Source organism: Synchiropus splendidus, chromosome 11 (assembly GCF_027744825.2).
Source record: "Synchiropus splendidus isolate RoL2022-P1 chromosome 11, RoL_Sspl_1.0, whole genome shotgun sequence".
In the NCBI taxonomy this organism is placed as follows: Eukaryota; Metazoa; Chordata; class Actinopteri; order Syngnathiformes; family Callionymidae; genus Synchiropus; species Synchiropus splendidus.
In genome coordinates, this window is record NC_071344.1 from 367,189 (window position 1) to 390,939 (window position 23,751).

At 52.1% G+C, this 23,751-nt stretch overlaps 3 protein-coding genes and 1 non-coding gene across 11 annotated transcripts; 3 read left to right on the plus strand and 1 right to left on the minus strand.

Annotated features, from left to right (window-relative positions):
• The first annotated feature begins 140 nt into the window (after positions 1-140).
• On the plus strand, positions 141-8,072 carry pabir2 (PABIR family member 2). Its single transcript, XM_053879366.1, has 10 exons — positions 141-1,124; positions 1,208-1,286; positions 1,364-1,417; positions 2,635-2,678; positions 2,753-2,807; positions 3,062-3,163; positions 4,025-4,110; positions 5,025-5,089; positions 5,405-5,501; positions 6,473-8,072. The coding sequence occupies exons 1-10, from the start codon at positions 1,000-1,002 to the stop codon at positions 6,609-6,611; spliced, it is 846 nt and encodes a 281-aa protein (XP_053735341.1). The 5' UTR covers positions 141-999; the 3' UTR covers positions 6,612-8,072.
• Positions 2,848-2,990, plus strand: LOC128767812 (small nucleolar RNA U109). Its single transcript, XR_008416175.1, has one exon. It is a non-coding gene; the product is annotated as a small nucleolar RNA U109 (small nucleolar RNA).
• On the minus strand, positions 7,580-11,911 carry mospd1 (motile sperm domain containing 1). 3 transcript variants are annotated; one of them, XM_053879369.1, is made up of 6 exons: positions 11,395-11,911; positions 9,705-9,996; positions 9,563-9,638; positions 9,245-9,444; positions 8,103-8,264; positions 7,580-8,037 (listed from the first exon to the last, which is right to left on the minus strand). In XM_053879369.1, exons 2-6 carry the CDS (start codon positions 9,856-9,858, stop codon positions 8,006-8,008), a joined length of 624 nt encoding a protein of 207 aa, XP_053735344.1. In that variant the 5' UTR covers positions 9,859-9,996; positions 11,395-11,911; the 3' UTR covers positions 7,580-8,005. The 3 variants fall into 3 exon arrangements, with proteins under 3 accessions (XP_053735344.1, XP_053735343.1, XP_053735342.1); XM_053879368.1 differs by lacking the exon at positions 11,395-11,911 and adding an exon at positions 10,620-10,746 and having other exon boundaries at positions 7,584-8,037; positions 9,212-9,444; XM_053879367.1 differs by having other exon boundaries at positions 7,585-8,037; positions 9,212-9,444; positions 11,395-11,844.
• Positions 10,879-23,565, plus strand: ints6l (integrator complex subunit 6 like). Of its 6 annotated transcripts, none has more exons than XM_053879355.1 (18): positions 12,785-13,046; positions 13,151-13,228; positions 15,666-15,815; positions 17,429-17,518; positions 17,586-17,769; positions 17,846-17,974; positions 19,004-19,167; positions 19,350-19,502; positions 19,583-19,715; positions 19,794-19,888; positions 19,989-20,099; positions 20,883-21,098; positions 21,156-21,282; positions 21,359-21,501; positions 21,947-22,190; positions 22,250-22,603; positions 22,668-22,761; positions 22,831-23,565. In XM_053879355.1, exons 1-18 carry the CDS (start codon positions 12,936-12,938, stop codon positions 22,925-22,927), a joined length of 2,673 nt encoding a protein of 890 aa, XP_053735330.1. In that variant the 5' UTR covers positions 12,785-12,935; the 3' UTR covers positions 22,928-23,565. The 6 variants fall into 6 exon arrangements, with proteins under 6 accessions (XP_053735334.1, XP_053735330.1, XP_053735335.1 ...); XM_053879357.1 differs by having other exon boundaries at positions 12,955-13,046; positions 13,151-13,185; positions 22,831-23,562; XM_053879359.1 differs by lacking the exons at positions 12,785-13,046; positions 13,151-13,228 and adding an exon at positions 10,879-11,193 and having other exon boundaries at positions 22,831-23,562.
• Positions 23,566-23,751: the final 186 nt, after the last annotated feature.

Consider the following 23,751-nt stretch of genomic DNA (forward strand, 5'->3'; position numbering starts at 1 on the left):
AGACACAAGGCAAACCAAGACGTGTGTTGCTCAAACAAACAGAAATGAGTGGCACAAAAAACCCCAAACCAAATCATGAACCAGCCCCAAAACGCTTTTTTTCAAGTGAACCTCATGAGCTTCCGTCACTGAGTACGAGCTCCATTTTATTAGCGTGGAAACACGGGTTCATCGGAGGCGTTTCCGTTGACAATGAACGGATGAATTCGAACCTGCCGAGGACCAACCACCACCCGGAGCATCACGGGCAGCGGAAGAGTCAGCGGAAGCGTGCCGGCAAATGGAGCGCTGTGATTGGATGCTGGCGCTCTTCAGCAGGGGGCGTGAGGTTAAATGCTAACCGTTAGCATTTGCGCTCTCGTTCATTGCCGAGAGGCGCGTTGCGGGGACGAGATAGCACAAAGTGTTGTGGTGACTCCTGGTGCCGGCTGGACCGTTTGGCTGTGGTGCTCGTCCGGGAGTTGCATGAGAACATCTGCACCATTTGCCAGTTGTGTCCGGGCCTCTGGCGTGCTAGCTCCGGATGCTAAGCGCTAGCGAGATGAACCCGCGCTAACGCTGGACACCAGCCCGCTGCGTCGAGACACTGCGTTTGCTTTGAGAACTCTCTTGTGTTTTGTCTGTGGCTTGGCAAGGTAATGTGTCACGCTGATATGTAGTGGAGCCTCAAGTGAGTGGCCGTCCACCGCTCCTCGCTCTGTGACCGCGGTGCATTGTGCGCCATGTAGCAGCAGCAGCAGCGTGCTAACCGTCCGCGCGCTCCCCATAACGCTGGCGAAAGCGTTTGCATGGCTGGTTCTCTGTTGCACAGTCGCCTTGAGTGAGTGGCTTTGGTCAGCCGGGCTTGAGTGTCTCTGTCGGTGTGTGCAGCCGGAAGGGCCTCGCAGTTTCTGTCGTCGGTGGTTGCACATCACGTCAGCTCGAGTCTACACATGAGCCATGTAAAGCACCGCCAACCGCCCGCTGTACTTTCTCGACTGGCCACGCAAGCGACGCAACATGAACAGCTCTGGAGTCATGCCTCAGGAGAAGATGGAGCTGGACCTGGACATCCCTCCTTCTCTGATTGCAACGGACGGGCAGTTGAGAAGGTCCAACAGTGCTCCCATGATAAATGGATTAAGGTTGTGCAGCCGTTCAACATTGCCCATGCTTGACACCACTTTGTTGAAAGAAGTGTCTGACCCGTGCTGACTTGATCTTGCAGTGATAACGCTCAAGTGTTCCAGCGAGAGGTCCTGAGGAGCCGGAGGAACAGCACCACTGTCGTCAACAGGCCCAACATGGTGCGCTTCCCTTTCTCCAGAATCTCTCGTGCCTCTTGGAATTATTCTGTTTCAAGTCATCATTTCCCTCTTTACAGGTCCCTTCGTCGCCGATCCGGGTCCCCAGCACCCGTCTGCACCAGATCAAGCAAGTAAGATGAGCAAAAGTTAGGATTGAGTTTTGAGTGCCGCGTGCTTGAGTCGGCGTACAATTTAGGACGACCGTGTCAGGGAAACGGTGATAAAGAGCACTCTTGCAGCATAGAAATGGAAGTTAAAATGATAACAGTGAAGACATGGCTACTTGCTTTCATCAGCACAGTCATTTTAAGAGTGCCTCAAAACACACTCGCTGCTTTGACAAGACCAGAATAGATCAAACTGCAATGTCTGGTTATGAAAGCTCCTACAGCATGTTTCTGTTTCATACAGTTTCTTACTTTCTCTGGCATCATTTTGTTCTAGGTTTGGAGCTCTGATTGCTTAATGACCCTGGAATGACCGATAGCTCTGCAGTGTGCACAGTCTTTGGCTTCATGACTTTGTCATCATCATGTTTATGCTCTCGTGATCTGATGTGTCAAATCTCAAACCCCTGTGCGAGTAACAGTGTTGTGGAGTTAACGGGGCCGTCGGGCTAACATCGTAGATCAACAGCCAGTATGAGACTCAACGGAATTTGTTTGGAGCAGCAACATACATACAATTGAACAGAAGATTGTGGTAGAAAAATAATGGTAATTTAAACCACAATTTAGTCCACAGTCTTTGTTGTGGATCTTGGCAACGTCTCAACATTGCCAGGCTTGAAGAGCACTCCAGCCTTTTTGCTGAGTGGATGTTGGTGTCCAACACTTAAATCATTTGGGATGGCTAGTTCACAGAGTACAGAGGCCCAGACCTCCCGCTCGGTGCTGGCTGCTGCTCTCGTGAACCGACCTTGAATAAGTGGTGTTGACTCACTCAAGTTCAACGTCCAGTCGGTAAAATGGTGAACCTGCCTGTCTTCCATATCACAGTGGCCAACAACCAAGCAGAAATGGAGAGAGCTACCGAGCAAGTATTACATCTTGCCGTGTACTAGAACTTACTCAAAGGATATATCTGCAACTCGTCTGACTTATTTTGATGTTTTTCTGAGTCAGTCACCAGATAGTTAAAGTGATGGATTCATGAGCAGCTCCCTGAGCTTGTCATCATGTGATGCTGAAGAGTCTCTTTACCTGCACGCTCCTGAGACATGACGTTCCTGTAGGACGTGGTTTAGTAAAAAGCCGTTCTCCTCAATGATGCTCTTGCACGGTTTGAAACGATGACTGTTATGTCCGTGTGATTTAATGTCTCATGCATTTGACTTGTGCTCGCACAGGAAGAGGGCGTGGATGTGATGAACAGAGAAGCTGCCCACGAGCGGTGAGCTCTGAACACGGTAGCTCCGCCAATATAGGCGATTAGCCCTGACCTGTCTGCTCTCCTCTCTTGAACAGAGAAGTCCAGGCCGCCATGCAGATGAGCCAGTCCTGGGAAGAAAGTCTTAGTCTGGTAACTGCAGCTCACTCATGCTCACTCACTTGTCTGAGGAAAGCATGTTGAAGGCTCCGGCCGTTGTTGATCCATTTCTGTGGAGTAAACAAAAGCAAACATGCGAGAGAAACATCTAAGAGTTAACAGGGCCACCAGTCTCTCAAGGACAGGCTGAGTCGGTAGTATAATACTCACACATTTTGTTGCTCGCTCGGCACCCTGCGTCTTCATCCGGAGGTCCAACGGCGATATGACGTCCATTTTCGTTTCAGAGTGACAACGACCTGGAGAAGTCTGCGTCTTCATCCCCGAAACGTATCGACTTTGTGCCCGTGTCTCCTGCGCCGTCGCCCACCAGAGGGATCGGGAAAAAGGTGGCTAAAGTCCGTTTCCTTAGTGGTCTACGGCTGTTGTCTTGGTTTGAGCTAACCTGGTTACATTATCGGATGAGAGAGGTGCTGCTCGGTGGCCTGCAGGAAGCCGTTAGGTCGACGAGGGGAAACACTCGCTCATGAAGGGGCGCGTCCGTTCTTGAAGTCCGCTCGTGGATTTACAGTCAAATCAGTTGAGATTGCACCGCTAGCAATGATGTGGGCCATTAGTGTGTATCCATCCACTTATCAGTTTCGTGCTCGAGTGGCAAATCAGTTTTTCTTTCTTGTCCAAATGTAGTGGATTGTGTCGACGAGACAGGAAGGTAGTGTTCACCTCATCCACTCGACAACAATCAAACTGTGTTGCCTCATGTTTGAGGATGGAATGATCTTCTTTGTGAAGGTTTTGTTTTTTATTTCCTGTTGGTGAAAACCCCAGATCACATGAAGCCAGTGAAGACGGTCCAAAATGATGACTTGCCCACTGGTCTTTCTGGTTTCAGAGTTTTCTCACTGTAAAAAGTGGCACCTTGAAGGATCAGTTACTGACCTTGACAAATGGTTTCCCTCCGACCAACACTGTATTTCAGTCTGTGGTTGAAAGCTTTTTCTTGGAAGAAAGTCCATGTGATTTTTGTCCACTCAGTTTGTTTTTAAAAATGGAATTATGCGCCGTTTGGTGTGTTTCATATTTGCACAGACAGTGAATCTTGCATAACACAGTCAGGGAAGCCTCGGGTTCCAAAAGCTGCCGTGTGTTGCGTGGACGTTACATGTCCGGTGCCTGAATGAGAGAGAATGTTCTGGATCGTGTTTTCGTCTGTTGACAAGCGTGTTCTCCTCTCTCTTGTTGCTGAGCAGCAGTGTTTCTCTCCGTCGCTCCAAATCCTGGTGAGCAGCAACGGCCTGACGCCCAGCCCAGTTCCCAGCCCGACCCGGCGATTTAGGTGAGCCACAAGACTGTGCGGTCTGGTTTTCCCTGACGCTCGGGCACATGCTTGTTTTCCCACTGCTCTGTTTTTCACGCTTGTGCAAACGGTCTGCGAGTGTTGCAACGTCGGTGCCCTGTGGTCAGTGCGCTGCCTCCTGCTTATGTGTGCTGAGATGGCAGAGCACAGTGACCCCAGCTGAACCCTGCTCCGGTTATAGACCAGCAGGGTGGCTGTGTTTGTCTGGTCCTCCACCGAGCCTCGGGTGACAAGCTGAAATGGACATTGCCATTCAAAGCAGCTCCTCAGTGTGGTTGCTCATGTTGAACTTTTGATACATGCATGATTCAGGTACATACGATGAGCTTGTCTACGAATATGGATTTATGGTAGGAAGGTAAATTGTCGCTGTTTCACCACACTGTTTTCTGCAACATTACATTAAATATGTCTGACCTCTTTTGTGACGTGTGAGCAGTGAAAGACCGAGTTCAGAGTGGCGAGCAAGTTCAGTGATTCAACCTTTGAACCAGAGCAGTTTTGCCAGTATCTGTGTTGAAGTCTTTGTTTATTTTCTGGGGCAGTCACAATTCATTGATGAACGTGCATCAATCTTTTTTCCCAATTACTGTGATTCATTTTTCCAATTTCCGCTGTGAATTATTGGTGAGCGCTCAGAATAAGCAAATGAACTTGTTTTAGTGTCCGGTACTCTACTTTCTTAATGTAAACTATTCCAACTGGAGGAAAAGCCACTGTGTGACTGTCTCTTGCTTTATCCTGCTGGTGAAAGCCTCTCTCCTCAGTCGACCTCTGACACAAGCTCCTAATGACAACTGTGCTGTCCACTCACTCAGCCAGCCACGAAAGCTCAGGGTGAAGGAGCAACTGAAGCTCGCTGCTTTGATGACGTGTGGCCTGTGTTTTTTCAGCAGGCGCAGTCAAAGTCCAATCAACTGCATCAGAGCGAGTATACTGGGACCCATCAAGCGCAAAGGTGAGGTGTTCAGTGGCGTCAAACTCAGCGCTGTTCTGTCGTCAGCAGTGTGGAGTCAGGCGTCATTCCAGTGGAGAAGAGTTTCTTTATGGGTCGATTCACATTTCAGTGGTTCTTTGGGATCAGAAAAGTGGATCTGTCAGCAGGTCCACCACAGTGGGATGCGCTGAAGCACGACTGTAGAGATGAGCACGGTCCTGCTGGTCTGCTCAGACTGGTGCAAAAGTTTCGACTTTCAGACCATTGTTTTTGCCTTGACCCACACTTGAAATGAGTGTGGGTGACTATGAATAACCATGTGACTGTGGGCGGCAGGTGAGATGGAGATGGAGAGTCAGCCCAAGAGGCTCTTCCAGGGAACCACCACCATGTTGTCGTCCGACGTGTCCAACATGTCCGACTTGAGCTCCTGGTAAGTCTCTCGCTGCACGACCGCGTTTGAGCCGACTCGCTCCAGTCACGAGTCTGGAGTGCTGCGTGTCAGACCGCCGTCTCCCTGAGAAACAGAGGGACGGGGTGTTTCTTCTCATGCTAGACTCACATGTGGAGTGAACAGGGCCGTGGATGGACAGGTAGTATCTGACTCCAACAGGAAGTGTTAGGAAGCGTGAACAAAGACCAGAATAAAGGACACAGCACAGGATGGTGCAGAAAGAGCGTGACTTGGGGCCAAAACTTGGTGAAAGAGATTGATGTTAGATCAGGCTTCAAGAGCGATCCTGCTGGAAAAGCCACCTCCTGTTGAACTGCTCTGCTTCTTCTGGCGGTGAATGACGCTATTGAAGATACTTCTGCTGAAGGCGGCTAACAAGTTGATATCTTGATGGTTATGCGTCAGGAACATTTCCAGGTGGTGTAGAAATGATGTGAGGTTTCCTGGAGTCAGTTCTTGGAGTCCAAACATTTCCCAGCAGACGGCGCCACCCTGGTGTCACCTCTGGAAATGAGACCTGGTGGTCCCATCACTGACCGTCAGCGTGGGTTGGCATGAGCAGTGAATCTCCAGTGGATGCGCGACGCTCTCCTGTTATTCTGTCTGTTTTTTCAACACGCCATCATCATGTCCGACTTTCCTTTCCTCACGTCTTCATTTTTCAGCTGCGCTCACTCACATGATCTCTGTCGACTTCCCTCAGACGCCTGTCAATAAGCTTTGATTTTCTTGTTGACTTCACATCCCAACAAACATCGGCGTCTGAGAGATGACCCCGAACTTGAGTCAGATTGTTTGTGTACTAAAGTCTGGAAAACCATCAGAAGTGCTCAATGGAATCCTTCATCTCCAGCCCAATAGTGTGTCTGGTTGTGTCATACTGGGTTTGGAGAGTGAAAGCAGGTGGGCTGAGTGGCTGACCCGAGCGTTTCTTCTGCTTCGTCCGGCAGCCACTCTCCAGAGCTCCTGGACGGCAGCCTCAGCAGCATTGGCTCGTCCACCGACTCGCCCGGCAAGATGGAGGGCGTGTCGCCCTCCTCCTCCAGCAACTCGCCCTTCGCTTCCCTGCAGGACTTCTCCCCCAAGTGAGTGAGTGAGTGGGCGGGCGGCGCCAGCCCTGGCTCTAGATTCTAGGGCCGTGTCCCGTGCCAGCCAGCCGGCAGCAGTTTGGAGGAAAGCCAAGCCATGGAGGACTGAAGACACTGTGAAGCACCAGCTGCTCGTGGAGGGAGACCATGCTTCTCGTCGGACTTTTCTTTTGGAGCCCGGCTCTGCTAACTGGAGACTTGAAGCACCGACCTGTGTGATCCTCTGGACTACTGCTGCTGCCCGGAGAGTATTTCTCATATGGTTTCCCTGCTTTGTAAGTGTGTACATAGTTCCTTCAGATCTGTGGCGAAGGCAGAAGATGCTTTCGACTGGGTCTGCCACTGAACACAACAAACTCAACCTTATTTATGGTCAGATGTTTATTTTAAAAGTCTCTATTCCCGAGGAGCGGAACACTGTCTTACAGACACACCTGCCTTTGTGTTCCCTGCGCTTCTGTCGTCGGGTCGGACCCGACCGCGACTGTCTAGTGCTGACATGCAATGAAGCGTTTGTTGGCCACACGGAGTCGGTTTTTGTTCTGAATGTCTTCTTCTTCCGAGCTCAGTGTGGGACGTGCTCAGGGCACGAGTTGTTCCTGACCTTCCTGTCGGTGTCTCTCACGTGACATGTCAGACATCAAATAAATTATTTCTTTATCAGCTCGACTCGTCGCATCTTGCGCTCTCACCTTTGGAAGTCACTCTCAGCAGTGACAAAAACCAGGTCGTGGATGTTGTAAAGGATTGTGTTGGACGGGACTTTGATCAAAGACGTGGAGAAGGACACGTTTCAAGCTAAAACCAGATTCAAAAGGAGGAGCATATTGGCTCCTTGATGCATGAAAGTTGCCTGAGATGGGAGTTTGGAGAGTGACGCGAGTGTGACGGGCAGAGGCAGCGTAAGGCCGTCAGCAAACTGCACAGTGCGCAGCTTTCTTTCTCACAGCCACTGTGACCGATCCGTTAAACCCCCTGGAAAAAGCAGCTGCTTGGAATGGCTTCCTCCTGATGCCTCCCCAACCACGGTCGGGCTCCAGACAACAAACGGATGCTTTCAGTGAAATGTCAACTGAAGATTTATTGGGACAGGAACCTTCACATGCAAAGGACTGCATTTGGTCAACACTGAAAAAGGTGAGAACACAAATGTCAAGGTGGCTACAGGTGAATACCGTAAGAAAAGTCTTTATGTACAGCTCGCATCATCCTTCAGGCTCATGATGGCGACAGAGACACAGGCGAGGCCTGGACCGGACCGACACCTTTAGATGCATGTGAACGTCTAAGAACAGGTCTCCACATGGTGAATTCTTCCGGGCCTCTGCTGCGGACAGAGCCAGTAGCGCCCCCTTGCGTCAGTGTCATCGAGCGGCGACGCCCTCGGGCTCGTCATCACGTGCGCAGGATGACCATCGTGAGAAGACCTGCAACAGAAAGCAGGGCGCTCAGCGCGGCGCGGCCAGGACGGGGCTGGTTGACTTGAGCTCACCCAGGACGTAAGCAGCGACGAGTTTCTTGTTCACACTTAAGTGGAGGTAGACAGGCACGGTGGACTCCTGCTCGCCCAGGGTCGGCAGCATGAGGGCGGCCACACACAGCAGCCCCAGCAGCACGGTCAGCAGGCTGGGGCCCCCGCCGGCAGGACGGCTCTCTGGCAGGAAACAGGACCCACAGCCTTCATGCCATTGCACACCTGCGTCTCACTTCTCAGCGCTCGTTTTTGAAAGCAGAAGTCATTGTTTCTGTCAACATATGACGCGTGCGGGCACATTCAATGTGAATCCGTCGATTCCGGACCGCAGGCCGCTCTGCGGTATTGAGCCCGCCCACTAAATTCAATAGGGGAAAACAGATCTTGCTCTTCGATAAGCCGCAGCGGTCGCAGTGGTGCTGTCTGCGCCGTAGAAAGGCTGAAAAATGCATGCGGATCACTCGTAAACTAGTTTGGAGAACAGGCTCCAGCAATAAACTTCATCAACTGCGCACGTCTTTTATTGACATGAAAGCTCCCAACGTGTCCTGAGCTCCGCCACCACAGCCGCTCCCAGCGGCTCCCAGCGGCTGCTTCTCGTCTCCGCTCCTCCAGGGGAGCGGCTCTGTGGGCGGAGCTGCGGATGTGTGGGTGAAAACAGCGCATGCATAAGCCACAGCGTTCAGGCTGCGAGAAGAAGTAGCGGCTTATAGTCCGGAAATGATGGTTTCAGCGGTGAGAATGGCCCGTTATTTTTAGCGTTTTTGAATGTATATTTTGCTTCAGTTAGGGACGGCCAGTTCTTAACTCGGCTCTCACTGACAACCAAGCTGCCAGTGACACCACCAGGCTGCTCACTCCTAAAAACCCCGGGACTTGGCACACAGACGGCAAACGACACTTCCCAAAGAGCCGTGCTCTAGATATGTTCTGTTCAAGCTGAGACGCCTTCCTTTATTTTGGACTTAGTTCTAACGTCGAATGGCCCGCTTGTGTTTTGTGTTCATCTGAAGCGCCAACATCAGTCGCGTTGTGTAGCTGTAGCTCCAAACTGCACTCATTCACAGCATCTTTTTTACATCCCAATCAACCCTGGCGACTTGGTGAGTGACTTCCAGTCCAACTACCTGTTTGAATGGCAGTCTGTTCGAAGAACTCACTCTCAGCCAACTGCTCTTTGAGGCGCCGCTCGTCGTCCTGGAGCCTGGGGCTGGGCGGCTCCAGCGAGGCCGAGGGCCGCAGCGTGGCCGTCACCTCCTTACGTCCCAGGGCTTTGCGCTGACTCTGCTCCGACACCTGCAGTCGGAACTTGTCGTACACGCCATAGTGACACGGCCGCACGTCTCTGTGGCGGATTACTCTGCACAGACGGGAGAAGTGCGGTTTTTACGGGGCGCCGCGGGTCGACCCTTGTTCTTGTTGATCAATGGAGATGAATCCAAATCTGCCGGTCCGTGGGTCAGCAGGAACAAACTCACATGTCCACGCAGCACTGCGGCTTCACTGCTCCGGTCGCATCCACGACGCTGTACTTGTTGGGCGCCGTGCACAGCACTGCAGGGGCAGAGGCGTCAGGTCGCCGAGCGCAGAGCGCCGAGAGGCACCAGTGCCGCCACTTACCTTTAAACTTGAGAGCAAATTCATAGGGGTTGTAGAGGGTGAGCACCTGCTTGTGGGACGTCTGCTCATCGGCATAGAAGACCAGCTCAGTGGGGAACACGAAGACAGGAAGGTTTCCTTCCACCAGCTCAGGCTGCCGATGCTGCTGCTGCATTTGCTCCAGCTGAGCTCCTCCCCTTCCTGTCCGCCTGCGGCCCCGCCCCTCTCTCCGGGTGCTGCTGAGCTTGGTCCTGCTGCCTTCAGGGGAGAGAGCCGCTTCCTGCTCTCAGCTCCAGACTCGCATGACAGGACACTGCAGAGACACAAGCGCGACGTGTCATTTACAAACTTTACATTCATCGACGCCCTTACAAATGGATGGCCAACCAGGTTCTACAGGTGACAGTGGCAATTGGCAATCGGAAGGTCGTGCGTTGGTCAGCGCTGGTGCCTCGTTCACACACACACACACACACACACACGGTTGACTGCTGGAGCAGCGATAGCGCTGGTCCGATCGGCAGCCGGAGGTGTCTGGGTCCTCTCACCGGGAGAAGACGCTGAGGGCAGCTGAGACACGGAGGACACCGTCATGCTTGGTCAGTCGCTCGCTGGATTTGATGGCCAATCCTTCTTGTGCAGAAAGACTTGGACGCAGCTAACACATTGTACTTCATACCGCCGTGGGGTTTATTTCTGTGCAACAGCCACTGAATATACACCACCTGGTTGGCCATCCACTTTTAAGTGCGTCCTCTCTCGTGGGGAAACACCAGGCCCCGTCCCAGCAGAAACCTTTGTTCTTTTCAAAGCTGAAAGCATTTCCCGTGAGGCCCTCGGGGCTGTTTCTGAATCACGCAGTGCCACTTGACACAAACCATGGAGCGGCCGCTCCCTGGAGCCACGGCCCCGCGCCGGTGAAGCTCAGCTGCTCACCTACGTGCACGGTCATGGGCTCAGAGGTCAAGTGTGGCAGTGTGGCTTAGCCTTCCTACAACGTCCTGTCTGCTGTGTTTGTGGACAAAGATCATGTACAGGACGGTATTGCTGCATCTCCGCTCCGAGCTGCAGAAACATATAACTGTAACATCAAAGGCTGCAGTGGGTGTGACATGCTGACACGGATCACAGGCATCAGCGGAAGGAGCCGGCTATAAAGAGGGCGGCAGGAGAGGACTGGGTCAGGACCCGCGACGACAATGCGCAGGTGTGGAGGGTCGGACCGGTGGTGTGTTGAACGGGACGGAACCTGCCACGCTGCGGCGACTCCGTGTGGCCGCTGGGTGCATCACGTGCTCGGGTGTTGACATGCTCGCAGACGGAGAGGTTTGCACTTTGTCCTTAAAAAAAACACACACGCTCGATTCGGCGCTGAACTTGTCCATGCGAAGAGTCGCCATGCTACACATCAAGCGTATGTGATGACGTCCAGAGCGTGAGTCCACCACGGTGCCAGCTCGGTTATAACGCCGTGGTTACACTTCACCGACCGGATAACAGATAAGAACAGGTGAATATCGCGCCAATGATCCGTCTGACCTCCCTGTTCTGACGTTATATCCCGGTTACTGTGAGGTAATAACGACGCTGTTAGCCTCGGCTAGCGTTAGCATGTGAGGGAAGCCACTGTTTTCTGACCTTAAATGGTGTAATGACACTCAATACCAGCAGGACACGCGCATGTGCAGGCGAATCGAACCACAAACCGTACCTTCTTTTCAGCTCACAGTCACTCAGGTGTCACGGTCGGCGCTCGGTCTCGATCCACCCTGTTGTTGTTGTTTCACTACAGCCCTTTCCTTTGTCAATAATGTACTGCAGAAGGCGCGGTGCATGCCGGGACGGTGACGTCAGCAAGAGCCTTCGTTTCATGAATAACGTTCGTTTGAGGCTTAAACGGTTTCAATAACGCGTGGCTTGTCCTCGGCTCTGTTCAATGTGCAATGCCGCGATTGGGAGTCATGACTTCACCCTTATTATGAGGCGGAAAAACGGAAATAAAACTCCATGTTGGCACGAATCCAGTCGTTCTTTCTTCATATAATGAAATGAAAAACTATTGACGACTTGATTTGACAATTTCGCCGCCATTTTAAATGACATTTTATGTTGAGTCATAAATGTAAAAATGAAACTTGAATAAAGTAATCGTTGTGTCCGCGCAGGTTTGTGTAAACACTTCCTTCCTTCTTCTTGGAACAAAACATCACCTCACAGTTCAAAAGCAGACAGGGGTTAACTGGTCTACTTTGCCACATTGACGGCGATTGGTAAGAAGTCTAGGAGAAGGGAAAACTATTTGGACTGACATTTTAGGACTATTTATTTTGGACCTAAACTCTGAGGTACAGCTGACGATTCATTCTGACGAATCACCAGAGAAGCAGTTGAGAAAAAAACACATTTGTTCCCCCCTTCTTATATTTCCACTTTTAATATAGATTTTTACTCCTGCCATTCCTTACTAATACTCCACATGGGGTAAAGACAATCAGCAGATTTTTTTTATTTTTATTTTTCAAAGAGTTCAGTGTTTATTTTTTGCTCTCAATGTAGTGAAGAAATTCGTGCATATGCGGAGAACCGCCGTATCAAAATGAGGCAATAATATCCTCCGGATATTTAAAAGTTATTTTGTTTGAATAACTCTCAACAGAGTTCCACAACTCGACGATCAAGTGATCGTCCGCATCTGTGCGTGGATCTCAGGGTGGCCCTTGATGTGTTGTCGCCCGCCCGATAACGACATGGGAACAGCTGAGTCTGAAGTGAAGGTCGGCGGATGTGGACGGACTTGCGTGAAGCTTGAGCACCGGATGGACATCGACGCGCCTGGCTTCTGACTTGTTGAATGAACAGAGGCGCTTTAATCGCGGCCAAGATTGAGCGGCTCGCAGTGCTTCCCATGTCACAGCACGCAGACGCGCGCGCGCGCGCACAGGCCGCAGACATGGCGACCTCATTGTTTATATAGAGTTCGGGCGGAGTGGGCGTGGCCAGCGGTACGGGGACGAGCCAATGGGCGCGCGGCGGGGGAAGGGGGCGGCGCCTCGTGTAGGGAGCAGAAGTTGAGCAGAGAGCCGAGCCAGAGCTGTGGAGAGGCGGACAGAGGAGGCCAGAGGCAGCGGCCCTCTGCTGGAGGGGGGGGCTTATTCGAGCAAATCTGCACTCACACATGTGTGGCCGCGCCGTAGCTCGTATGTGGAGAGCGGCTCTTTTAGGGAAGCATTCAAGCGGGCCTCTCCATTGAAGATGCCTATTCTAGTTTTCCTCTTAGACACGTCCGCCTCTATGAACCAGCGCACTCACTTGGGCACGACGTATCTGGACGTTGCTAAAGGCGCGGTTGAGCTCTTCATGAAGGTAACGAAGCGTTTCACCCCGACTCTTTTGCAGCCAGGGTGTCGGGCTCAGGCTCCGCAGGACGTCACGCCTGGACATTAATACTTGTTTTCCTTTTTTGACAGCTGCGTGCCCGAGACCCGGCTAGTAGAGGCGACAGGTACATGCTAGTTACGTTCGATGATCCGCCATACGGAGTCAAGGTAATAAGCAGCTGTTATTACACGTCAGGCTCGAAAGGTTCGATCTGTCAACAAGACTTTATTGTCCATCTGCTGCTTGGCCAGGGTTGGGTGGCGGAAAAAAGGCCGCTTATTGTCTCCAAAGCAGCCGCAGAGCCGGAGCCGCACTGCCTCCTGACACCCAGCAGACATTTTGCTTTTGTGTCGAGCTCGCTCTCGGGCGTCGAGATGGAGGCGGGCAGAGCTAGTATCGCCGGTGACGTAGGGCTTTTTTTTTCATGAGACGCAGCGCCGATTGGTCGACGAGCCCGCCAGCTATGAACAACCCCGCCCATTCCAGATTGGCGCGTTCCCATTGGTCACGCCGTGATGGACGTTGAACAGCTCCTTCTTTTTGACGGGAGACCGGAAGCGTGTTCGTTGACGAGCGAGCCGTTTGTCCGGAACTGTCATCGGCCTCGGTCCTGCGCACGGGACGAGCGGTCCTTTCCTTACACCTCAAGCTGTCTCTGGACTCGTGGTTTGAACCGAGCGGAAGACTTCCGCTTTTGATGCGTTTCCCCGTCCACAAACTCCTCTCCAGTAGAGCAGCGCGTTCGTGACGTGATGACGAAACAGACAAGTCTACTGCACTAGAATGGATGACCCGGGGCATTACGCCACGCCTTTTGAACGATGCATCGTCATAATAATAACACTAATATAGTAAGTAGAAAACACTCTTGGGTACTTTTGTGAGTTAGTTGGTTGACACAAGCACAGCTTGCCTTTGAAATCTGACGTATTTATAAGAGGCAGAGCGGCAAACTAGAGGCTCAAGAAGGTGGCGGGTTTGGTTCCAGCTTGTGTGTGAGTGGTTGACTGGTGAGCTGTCCAGGGTTCCCCTGTTCTCTGCTCCCAAGTAGCTTGGACGACTGAAGCCTTGCCCATTAGGTCAAAAAAGAAAAGGTCATTTTATGAAGAATTGCTGTAGTTTTGAACACCAACAGCACAATACTATTACTTATGACAATAAAACTGGCAAAACTGTGGAAGTTTGGTGAGCTGAAGGTTTTCTTTAGCAATATGCCTGTAATGCTTTGAGATATGACGCGTTATTTCATCCATTTGTCCTGGCCATCGTCATTTTAAAGGCCAGTTATAGCAGCAGATGAGCTGCACTCATGACTCATTTGTTCTGGTATACTCCTCATAAAGCATGTGAATCATCCTCCATCACAGAGGAAGCACTTTTTGCCAGGTTGGGGTTGTGTGCATTGATGGTGCCATGATTATGCTGCGGCACGCGCCGGCATATCTCAAGTGAGAACCGGTCTTCTCCAATTGGGAATAAATCAAACTTGAAGGCAAAGTTTAGCGTTTCCCAATGCATCAGCTTCTGCTGAGTAATGATCTCATTAGAAAAGTGGCTTTTTTTTCGGTCAGTGTTCAGTCTGGCATAGATTCCTTTGAAGAATGTTGCCGTTTCTTGTGCATCCTTCATGAAATGTTTTGAAGGTTAGTTTGAGTGAGATATCTGGCGACGTTTATGACAAGGCATAGGAAGCTGAAGCTGTGGGTGAGTTGCATTTCCGAGGTTCATCCATAATTCGAGGAGAAAGCAACAGAAAGGCTTTTGAATGGAAGTTAATTCTTCGCTGAATGCCAACTATATCAGAGAAGTGGAATGCAAGCCATGCGATGAGACTTGCTGCAGGGGCTGCCTCTTTCAAAGGATTCCATCATGATTCTCCTCTGACTGAAGTGTCGTTGGCGCCTCTTCCTCATGCTCTTCCTCTCTTTGTCGCTGACGCTTTGTCTTTTTGTTGGTTCTGGCTGCTTTGTGCACCAAAGACGATGAAAGGACAGTAATAGTGAATGGGCTACTCTGATCGCACACTTACAGAAGCGATAAATTGTTGATGCAGAGGGAGAGAGGGAAAACTGAGCGGGAAAAAAAAGGATATTCTCTTCTTTAAATTATTGAGCGCAGGCTAAGCCTCAGACTGTACCTGGTTATTACTTCTGGCAAGTTTATTGTTGATGCCGACGCTCGTGGTGTTCAGCTTCTGCTCCTCCCTCTCCTGGTGAGGGTAAGCTTTCAGCTCATCCATAGATTAACCAAGAAGCTGAAACGGTAAAGTACTTGACCTCACCGGAGAAAAGTCCATGAGCAGCTCCACGCCCACGAAATCCTCCCACCCCCCCTAGACAGGCAGCAGCGGGGAGATTATTTTTGGATGTTGTCATGTATTAAATGAGACGCTTGAAAGCACAAATGTGGGACTGAACAGACCGATTTCCCAAATATTATCTGTGATTTCCAGAGCGCTTCCTGTTCTAATCTCATTTTCTGCTGCCATCTTTGAGGCAGAGTCAGCGGCGGGGGGGGGGTTTAAAGTGGTCCACCTGGAGGTGATGCTCCTGAGCAAAGCAGAAACTGCGCTTGACTTGAGCCGCCCGCCTGTTTGTTTTGCAGGCAGGCTGGAAGGAGAACCATGCCACCTTCATGTGTGAGCTGAAGAACCTGCAGGCGTCTGGGCTGACGACTTTAGGTCACGCTCTCCGAACAGCCTTTGACCTGCTTAATCTCAACCGCCTGGTCTCAGGCATCGACAACTATGGACAGGTGGGTGATGTCACTTCATTGATTGCAGTGCAGGAGGTCAGGAAGCCATTCACAGACTCTCGTGATACAACACTACTTTGCAGTGCATCAGTCTGACTTTTTGCATCCCGTCTGCGATTTTAGTTTAATAAAAAAATGATGTCCTTTTCGTATTTTATCTATATATTTAATGTAAATATTCAGAGTGCCATGAACTGAAATGGGCAGCAGGTGGCAGCAGCGCTACGGGGCGCCTGTAATAGACACATTTCAAACGTGAGGAAGACGCCACTCTGCCAGGAATTGACAAGAAGTCGTTCCAGACGTCGGTAAGTCCACAGTTTGGCGCCGTCGTTACATGATAGATCACAGCCGTTCGGTTGTATCTTACGTTTTATCACCTAAAAATAGCAGGTTTCTGTCTGAACCGGATATGATTTTTGTTGTTCATAACTAGCCCCGATTCGTCCGTTTTTTTACAGTTAGTTGTGTTTACAAAGACTTGAGCAGACAGGTCAAGCCCATAGGCGGCGTTGATGAGCAGCACCAAACAGTTCGATATATTTTCAATGTCCACGTGTGGACAGAGTAATTGGCAGCTGACTTGCTGTCGCACACGTCCTCTAACTCATTCATAACATACCATTTTCCATAAGGAAAACCATGACCTCTGCCGTGTTATTGAAGCCTTGTTACGATCTCACCGTACAACACAGAAACAGAACAGGAAATGTTTGCGACTGTATCTGAAGAAGAGTGGGGTGTCATTGGCAAACACATGTGGATGGAGCGCTGTTGGACAGTGTCCTCTTTCTACCAGCTGCCAGCATGTGTTATACATAAATCTCAGTAGATCGTCTTCACATATTTTGGGCTGCAGTTGCAAAATCCTGGCAGGATGTGCATGCAATAGTTACACATGTTTTTGGGATCTAACGTTAAGGGCCAGTGTTATACCTGAGTATTAATTGCAAAGAATGCGTAAAACTCTAGGTTGAAAGTGGAGTGAGGAGTGACATGGGTGCTGAGTGATGATGGACGCTGGTGCAGGGGTCAAACAGGTTCCTGACACGGACGGCAGCTTGGCAAACATCCTCCCAGCTCTCCCTGAGTCAGACCTGCTCTTGTCAAGTTTGCTCCTCATTTCGAGCTCTTCTTCCCCGCTGCTCGGCTGCGTGTTCAAAAATGACCACTGGAGATGTCGTTTTAATTGCCCTACATTGGTTGCAGTTGCTCTGCCTGTCCATGAGTTCATGCTCCTTTTCAGTTGTCTGTTCATCCTCCAGTATGTTGTTCTGATTTTATCATCACTTATTGATGAGTTAGTCTGGAGCTTTACTGCCGTTTGCTTTTGAGTGTCGTGTGTTGGTGGAGCGTGGGAGGCAGAAACACAGAGGCCTCCATGGTTTTGTTTGTTGTGCTTTTAAAAACCTGGCGGGTGTTTAGCGCCACAGATCAAGTTTCTCAGGCTGAAGTTTACAATTAACCGCCTCATTTCTTTTCTCTCCACTGGCGTCCCAACAGCGAGCTGCACTCTGAAAGCTCTCACTTTGAATCCAAGCTGTGGAGTTTCCTGCTACACCTGTGCAGAAAGTAGGCCCGTGTTTTGTTGTTCACGTGTGTTTCCCCCGCAGGGTCGTAACCCGTTCTTCCTCGAGCCGTCAGTGATCATCACCATCACCGATGGGAACAAGCTAACACACAGCTCCGGGGTGCCCGATGAGGTGAGGGCGTCCACGGCGTGCACACCACACCTTCTCACGTCCTCCTTTGGTCTGGTCTGCTCTCCAGCTGCACCTGCCTCTCAACTCCCCGCTGGCGGGCAGCGAGCTGACCAAGGAGCCCTTCAGGTGGGACCAGAGGCTGTTTGCGCTGGTCCTGAGGCTTCCCGGAGCAGCTGCACCAGACAACGAGCAGCTCGGCAGCGTCCCGACGGACGAGTCGGCCATCACCCAGATGTGTGAAGTCACCGGAGGTTTGGATGGTCCTCACACCTGCCGCCGCTGTGCCTTTAAAGTCCCGCCCGTTAGCTTCCCGCTCTCTTTCCCCAGGGAGGTCCTACTGTGTCCGGACGCAGAGGATGCTGAACCAGTGTCTGGAGTCTTTGGTGCAGAAGGTTCAAAGTGGTGTGGTGATTAACTTTGAGAAGACGGGGCCAGATCCGCCGCTGGTGGGGGACGGTGAGCTCACACTCAGCCTTGACTGGTGGAGAAACCACCAGCTCTGCAGCGTTTCTGATGACTCGTGTGTGTGTGTGTGTGTGTGTGATCATCCGACATGTTGAGCGCGGAGAGATCTTCCAGTGCAAGTGTCTCTGTTACGGTGAAATCCTCTCCATCCGCACGGTCTCTCACTTGAAGAGAAGCAGCAGCGAGACAAAACGTCTCCTGTTGAGTCGTTCTCTGCCAATATTCCTCTTATACGCTTGCGTTGCTCAAATACAACTTTTGACTTGAACATTTCATCGTGACCTTTGTTGGGTCGCCATGGCAACCGGAGCCGACACACAGCAGTTACGCTCGCCTGTCGACTTCAGTCGTAATGTAATGAGGGCTCTTTTATTCTGTGACTGAATGAAAAGTGCCTCGAGCCACACAAAGCATAGGTGGATTCCCAAAATAGAAGGGCGACGAGCTGGCGTTGTTGTGGAGGTCACCCAGCCAGAGACCAATACAGACCATAGAAACGTCTGTCATTTCTGAATGTTAGTCAGGCGGACTCACCTGCAGTAGCATCAGTGAGTCCTGGACGTCAAAATGACCCCAGAGTCGGGAGGCACTGTGACTCCACTCTAGGGAATATTCACATCTGAAATCAAGGCAATTGTCGACAGCTAGCTTGAGAGGCGTCGTTCGCCTTTCCCCGGCTCACTGTGACCTGTCAGAACCGTAGACGGGGTCAGTGTTGTTTTAAAAAACAAGACCTCATTGCTTCCATTTTAACGTGCAATGTCCCCACCATCATGTCCGACCCTTGGCTTGGAATCTGTGGCCATGGAGTTTGTGTTCTTCCTGCTGAGATGGGTTCCTCCCTGTACTCTGCTTTCCTCCCACACTTCTGAAACATGGGGATTAGTGACGTGATGATGGGTGTGAGTGAGAGCGGAGTAAACCCAATGAATGCTTTGGGGTGACAACACTCCAGACTGTTGGTCCCAGAGTGAGTGGTCGTGCATGTGTGTTGACTGTTGGTCACTGCTTGCCGTGCAGAGAACTCGGCGGAGCCCGGTCGACCACTGTCCTCCTTCAACTCGCAGCTGTGGCACAGCTGCCACAAACTCATCTACGTGCGTCCGAACCCCAAAACAGGCGTTCCAGTTGGCCACTGGCCCATTCCCGAATCCTTCTGGCCGGACCAGAACTCCCCGACTCTGGTGAGTCCTTGAACACTCATGCCCTGTCTGTCTGATGAAAGTCCCTCTGTTTCATTTCAAGTCACGTAATCCTCATGTGCGTCAGATATGTTTCTCCTGCATGTTACACACCAGCACACACACGTTCAGACCTTTTCCAGGGCCTCTCAGATTAACGGTGTCCACCTCCCTCCCCCCTGCAGCCCCCCCGCACCGCCCACCCGGTGGTTCGATTCTCGTGCGTCGACTGCGAGCCCATGGTTATCGACAAGCTCCCCTTCGACAAGTATGAACTGGAGCCGTCTCCTCTCACCCAGTACGTCCTGGAGAGGAAGTCTCCCCACATGTGCTGGCAGGTCGGAGCCTCCGTCTCATCGCTCTCTTGACTGTTATCAAGGCAACCTGTGCTGAGCCGAGACTTGACCTTCTGCTGCAGGTGTTCGTCAGCAGCAGCGGGAAGCAGACGGACCTGGGCCAGCCCTTCGGTTACCTCAAAGCCAGCACCACTCTCACTTGTGTCAACCTCTTTGTCATGCCTTACAACTACCCGGTCATCCTCCCGCTCCTCGGTAAGAAGCGCCTTCGGTCGCTCCTTCAGGAGACGGCGATGGAACAGCAGAAGTCAATCCCTGCTCTTCCTTCCTCAGACGACCTGTTCAAAGTGCACAAACTCAAACCGAACCTCAAGTGGCGACAAGCTTTGGAGATGTACCTGAAGAGCATGCCTCCATACTACCTCATGGTAATCCCTCCCTCCCGCCTCACGTTTCACCTGCTCCAGTCAGACATGCTTTTGGGTACTGAGAAATAACAACTAACCTTCTCTTGCTATCTTCTGGCAGCCCTTAAAAAAGGCTTTGAGGATGATGGGTGCACCTAATCTGATTGCAGACACTCTGGACAGCGGCCTGAGTTACAGTGTCATCTCCTACCTGAAGAAGCTGAGCCAGCAGGTAAACACGGCTTTATGAGACTCTGGGGAAGCTCACAGTCTCACCAGGGCTGTGATTTCCTTCTGTTCGGTGTCACCGAAGAGGAAGATGTTTTCTTTCATGATTGAATCGTGAAATTCTTTTTCTAGCTCTCCATCAAAGTCAAGTACATGAGCCGGATGCTTCCTCTTTAGTAGTTTGCACTGATAGTACACCACACTTTTATCCTTCCAAGTAGTTTTGATGGCTGGATAATGAATACACCTCATTGTTCAGTGGTCTGGCAGATGGAAGGAGGCAGGCCTGACCTTTGACCTTAGCCTGTCAACTTCATCGGTACTGTCTTGTTGGTGTACTTTGTTTTATTCTTCAGGTGATTTACACTGTATGTTTAAAAATACATGAGTTCTTGTGTACAGTTTTCCACTGAGGTGTATAAGCACATAAAGGTGCACCTGTCAGTCCAGACTGGCGAGTATGTCGCTTGTTGAAGTGTTCATCACTTGGTTCTCAGTGCTCACGACAGAACAACAGGGTGGTTGAGTCCACTTCTCCTGTCACCGTGGAGAAGCTGAAGCGTGTGGACGGCTGTTTGGCTGCGTCATGATGGAGTTGAGAAGTCTTGTTAGTTTCTTGAGATGCTCCAAAACCTTCTGCCCAGTCGTGAAGTGAAATGTCTGCCGAGTTGCTCTTTGCACCATTAGGTCGAGGTAGCATCAGTATCTCCTCTCCATCGGCCAGATCCGTGGTCATTGCTCTGTTGCGAGGAGTGACAGGACTGACAGGTTTCCGTCCTCCCTCAAGGCTAAGATCGAGTCGGAGCGTCTGATCGTGTCCGTGGGGAAGAAGGCGCCTCAGGAAACGGGCATCAAGGTGAAGAATCATTCCAACGCTCTGTCGCTGGCCCACCGGAGAGACTTCAAGCAGCTGCTCCAGGGAATCGCCGGCGAGGGGCCGCTCCGCCTCGCAGACCTCAACTTCAAAGAGTTTGCCGGCTTCCAGATCGCCCTGCTCAACAAGGTAGGCCGAGCCGTGACAGCGCCTCGGCTGGAGAGTCATGTCTTCGTGTCTTCCCAGGACGTGAAGCCTCAAGCTTATCGCAACGCCTACGACATCCCGCGGCGCAACCTGCTGGACCAGCTGACCAGGATGCGCTCCAATCTGCTGAGGACGTCGCAGAAGTTAATCCGGGGCCAAGATGAAGGTGCAGTGCAACACACGCCGCCGCCACCGCCACCATCCGGACGGATGCGGGGTGCCAACGTGTCCCGGTGTTTCAGATTACCTGCACAGTATTCCTGTGGCTCAGATGGGAAACTATCAAGAGTACCTCAAGATGATGCCGTCGCCGCTGAGAGAGATCGACCCGGACCAACCCAAGCGCCTGCACACCTTCGGGAACCCCTTCAAGCAGGACAAGAAGGTACGACGACCCTTGGACTCGTGCGCTCAGATGCCACCCCCAGAAAACGCCCCCCTCCTCCTCCTGCACAGCTCCAGAGATGAGGTCAAATTCACACACACCCTGCCCTGCAAAACCTCCCGCACTAGCTCCGACTTTGAACGCAACACCGTTGTAAGCACCACATCCGGCAGTCGGACAAAACCTGGCCATCTTTGGAAGAAGGCCGGTCAAAACAAGAGTCAACAATAGGAGTTGGTTTCAGCCAACAGTTACCCACTTTTACTGTTTCCGTGTCGGCCACACACATCTGCTCCTAGGCCAAGTGGTGAAAGAGTGGAGCAGGCTTCGTCAGGCCAAATGTTGCGTGATAGCATTGTTAACGTAGCCAGCCTCAGCAGCCGCTGGCTTCAGCTGTTGTGTGGTGTCGTGCTCCGGCGCTGACTGTCTGCTCGGTCCGGTTCAGGGCATGATGATCGATGAGGCGGACGAGTTCGTCGTGGGCCCTCAGAGCAAAAAACGGGTCAACTCGGGCGACTCCAACTCCGGCGCCACGCTGAAAAGAAGACGGAGCATGTCCCCGTTGCTGCGGCGAGCGCAGACGCCGCCGCCGCCGCCGCCGCTGAACAGCAACCACGTGATGGCCGGAAAGAAACCGGCGGGGCTCCCGGGAGCTCCCAACAGTTTGAAACCTGCTCCGCAACACAGAGGTAGGGCAGAGTTGCAGAGGAGCTGGGAGTTGGTCAGTGAGCCACTGTCCTCCGTGCAGGCTTGGACGGCCACGTGGCGATGGAGAGCAACGGCGATGGACCTGTGGGGCCGGAGTCTGGGGAGGCGTGGCCCTCCCAGATGGACGCAGAGAGGCCGTCGCTGCCGGAGGGGAAGGCGGCCGATGGTGGAGAGGAGGCCAGCCTGAGCGAGGAGAGGCCGGTGGCCGAGGATCACCCGGCCGAGCCGCAGCTGGACAACAACAGCTACGACAGGCTGAGCCCCCGGGGCCAGCTGGAGGGCAGCGCTGACGCCCGGCCCCCCGAGCTGGAGCCCATCTTCATCGCCCGGCTGGACGGCAGCCAGGCCGAGCTGCGCACCCGCCTCCTCAAGGAGGTCCGCAAACCCGGACGAAGTGAGTATGAGACACGCAGCCGCCGTAATGGAGCGCTGGACCGAGCCTGTGATCGTCCCCTCAGACTACCAGGCCGTCATGGGGCTCCTGCAGCAGGTGAAAGGGCCGGCTAACGTTCAGCGGTACCTCATCCAACACGCCGTCCAGGAAGCTGCCAGGTGAGACGGCCGCTGCCCAGACGCAGCTCTCCAACGCCGCTCTCACCGCCGCTCACGCTTGTCTTCCAGGTTCAAGAAGCGAGTCCTGATCCAGCAGCTGGAGAGGACCCTGGCTGAGATGGAGGCCACCACCTCCTCCCAGCTCCCCAACCATCACGGCAGTTAGCTGGTCTGCCGGAGCACCACCAGACTGCTCCCATGTCGTTCCATCACGACTCCAGATGTGCGCCACCTCTACAGGGCTTTGGTCTCCATCTGCACATCACACACATGGAGCTGAAGCGTCAGTCGATGATGTGGCCCCAGTGTGATCTCCCTTTTAAACGTGTGCCCCGCAGTAGCCAGGTGAAAACAAGTGACACAAGCGTCTCCTGAGTCACATTAGATCAACAGTGGAGTGGCAGGAGGACGTCCTGTCCTCCCGTCCTGCACCAAGCACAGTGGCTGCGTCGCCGTCCGTCCTGTCAGCAGGGCAGCTGTTGCCTCCACATTTGTTTCATCGCTCCGCTTCCCCAGCCGCCCCTTGTTTTTAATTCCACGACAGATGTACACTACTTTTTTTCCCATGTTCATAAGGAATATAGATTATTTTTGTGAATTTGTTTATTTCAGAGTATGATGAATATTTTGGAAGAAAATTTTAAAGCCAATTTTGTACGCTGTTGAATGCACATAAAAGTGGAAAGTTTATTGACCTACTTTTGTAATAAAACGAGTCAACCACTTGTGGAAATGAAGGCGCTGGTTCGTGAATCTTTGATGTGAAAATGGGAGTCTCTTGTTGAAGGTGTTCGGCCTGAGTCGTGACTGAATTCAAGCCTGTGGGGACACCTAGCGGCCGCTTTCGAGAGCAGCGTGTGCCGGAGTCAGGCAGTTGGGCGAGGGGCTCCACATCTCACCAATCGTTCACTGCGAGTCCGTTTGGGAAGGGTGTGTGAGTTTGGCTCCTTGGCGCCTGGAGAGATGACGCCTCATAAACGCCCTCAGGAG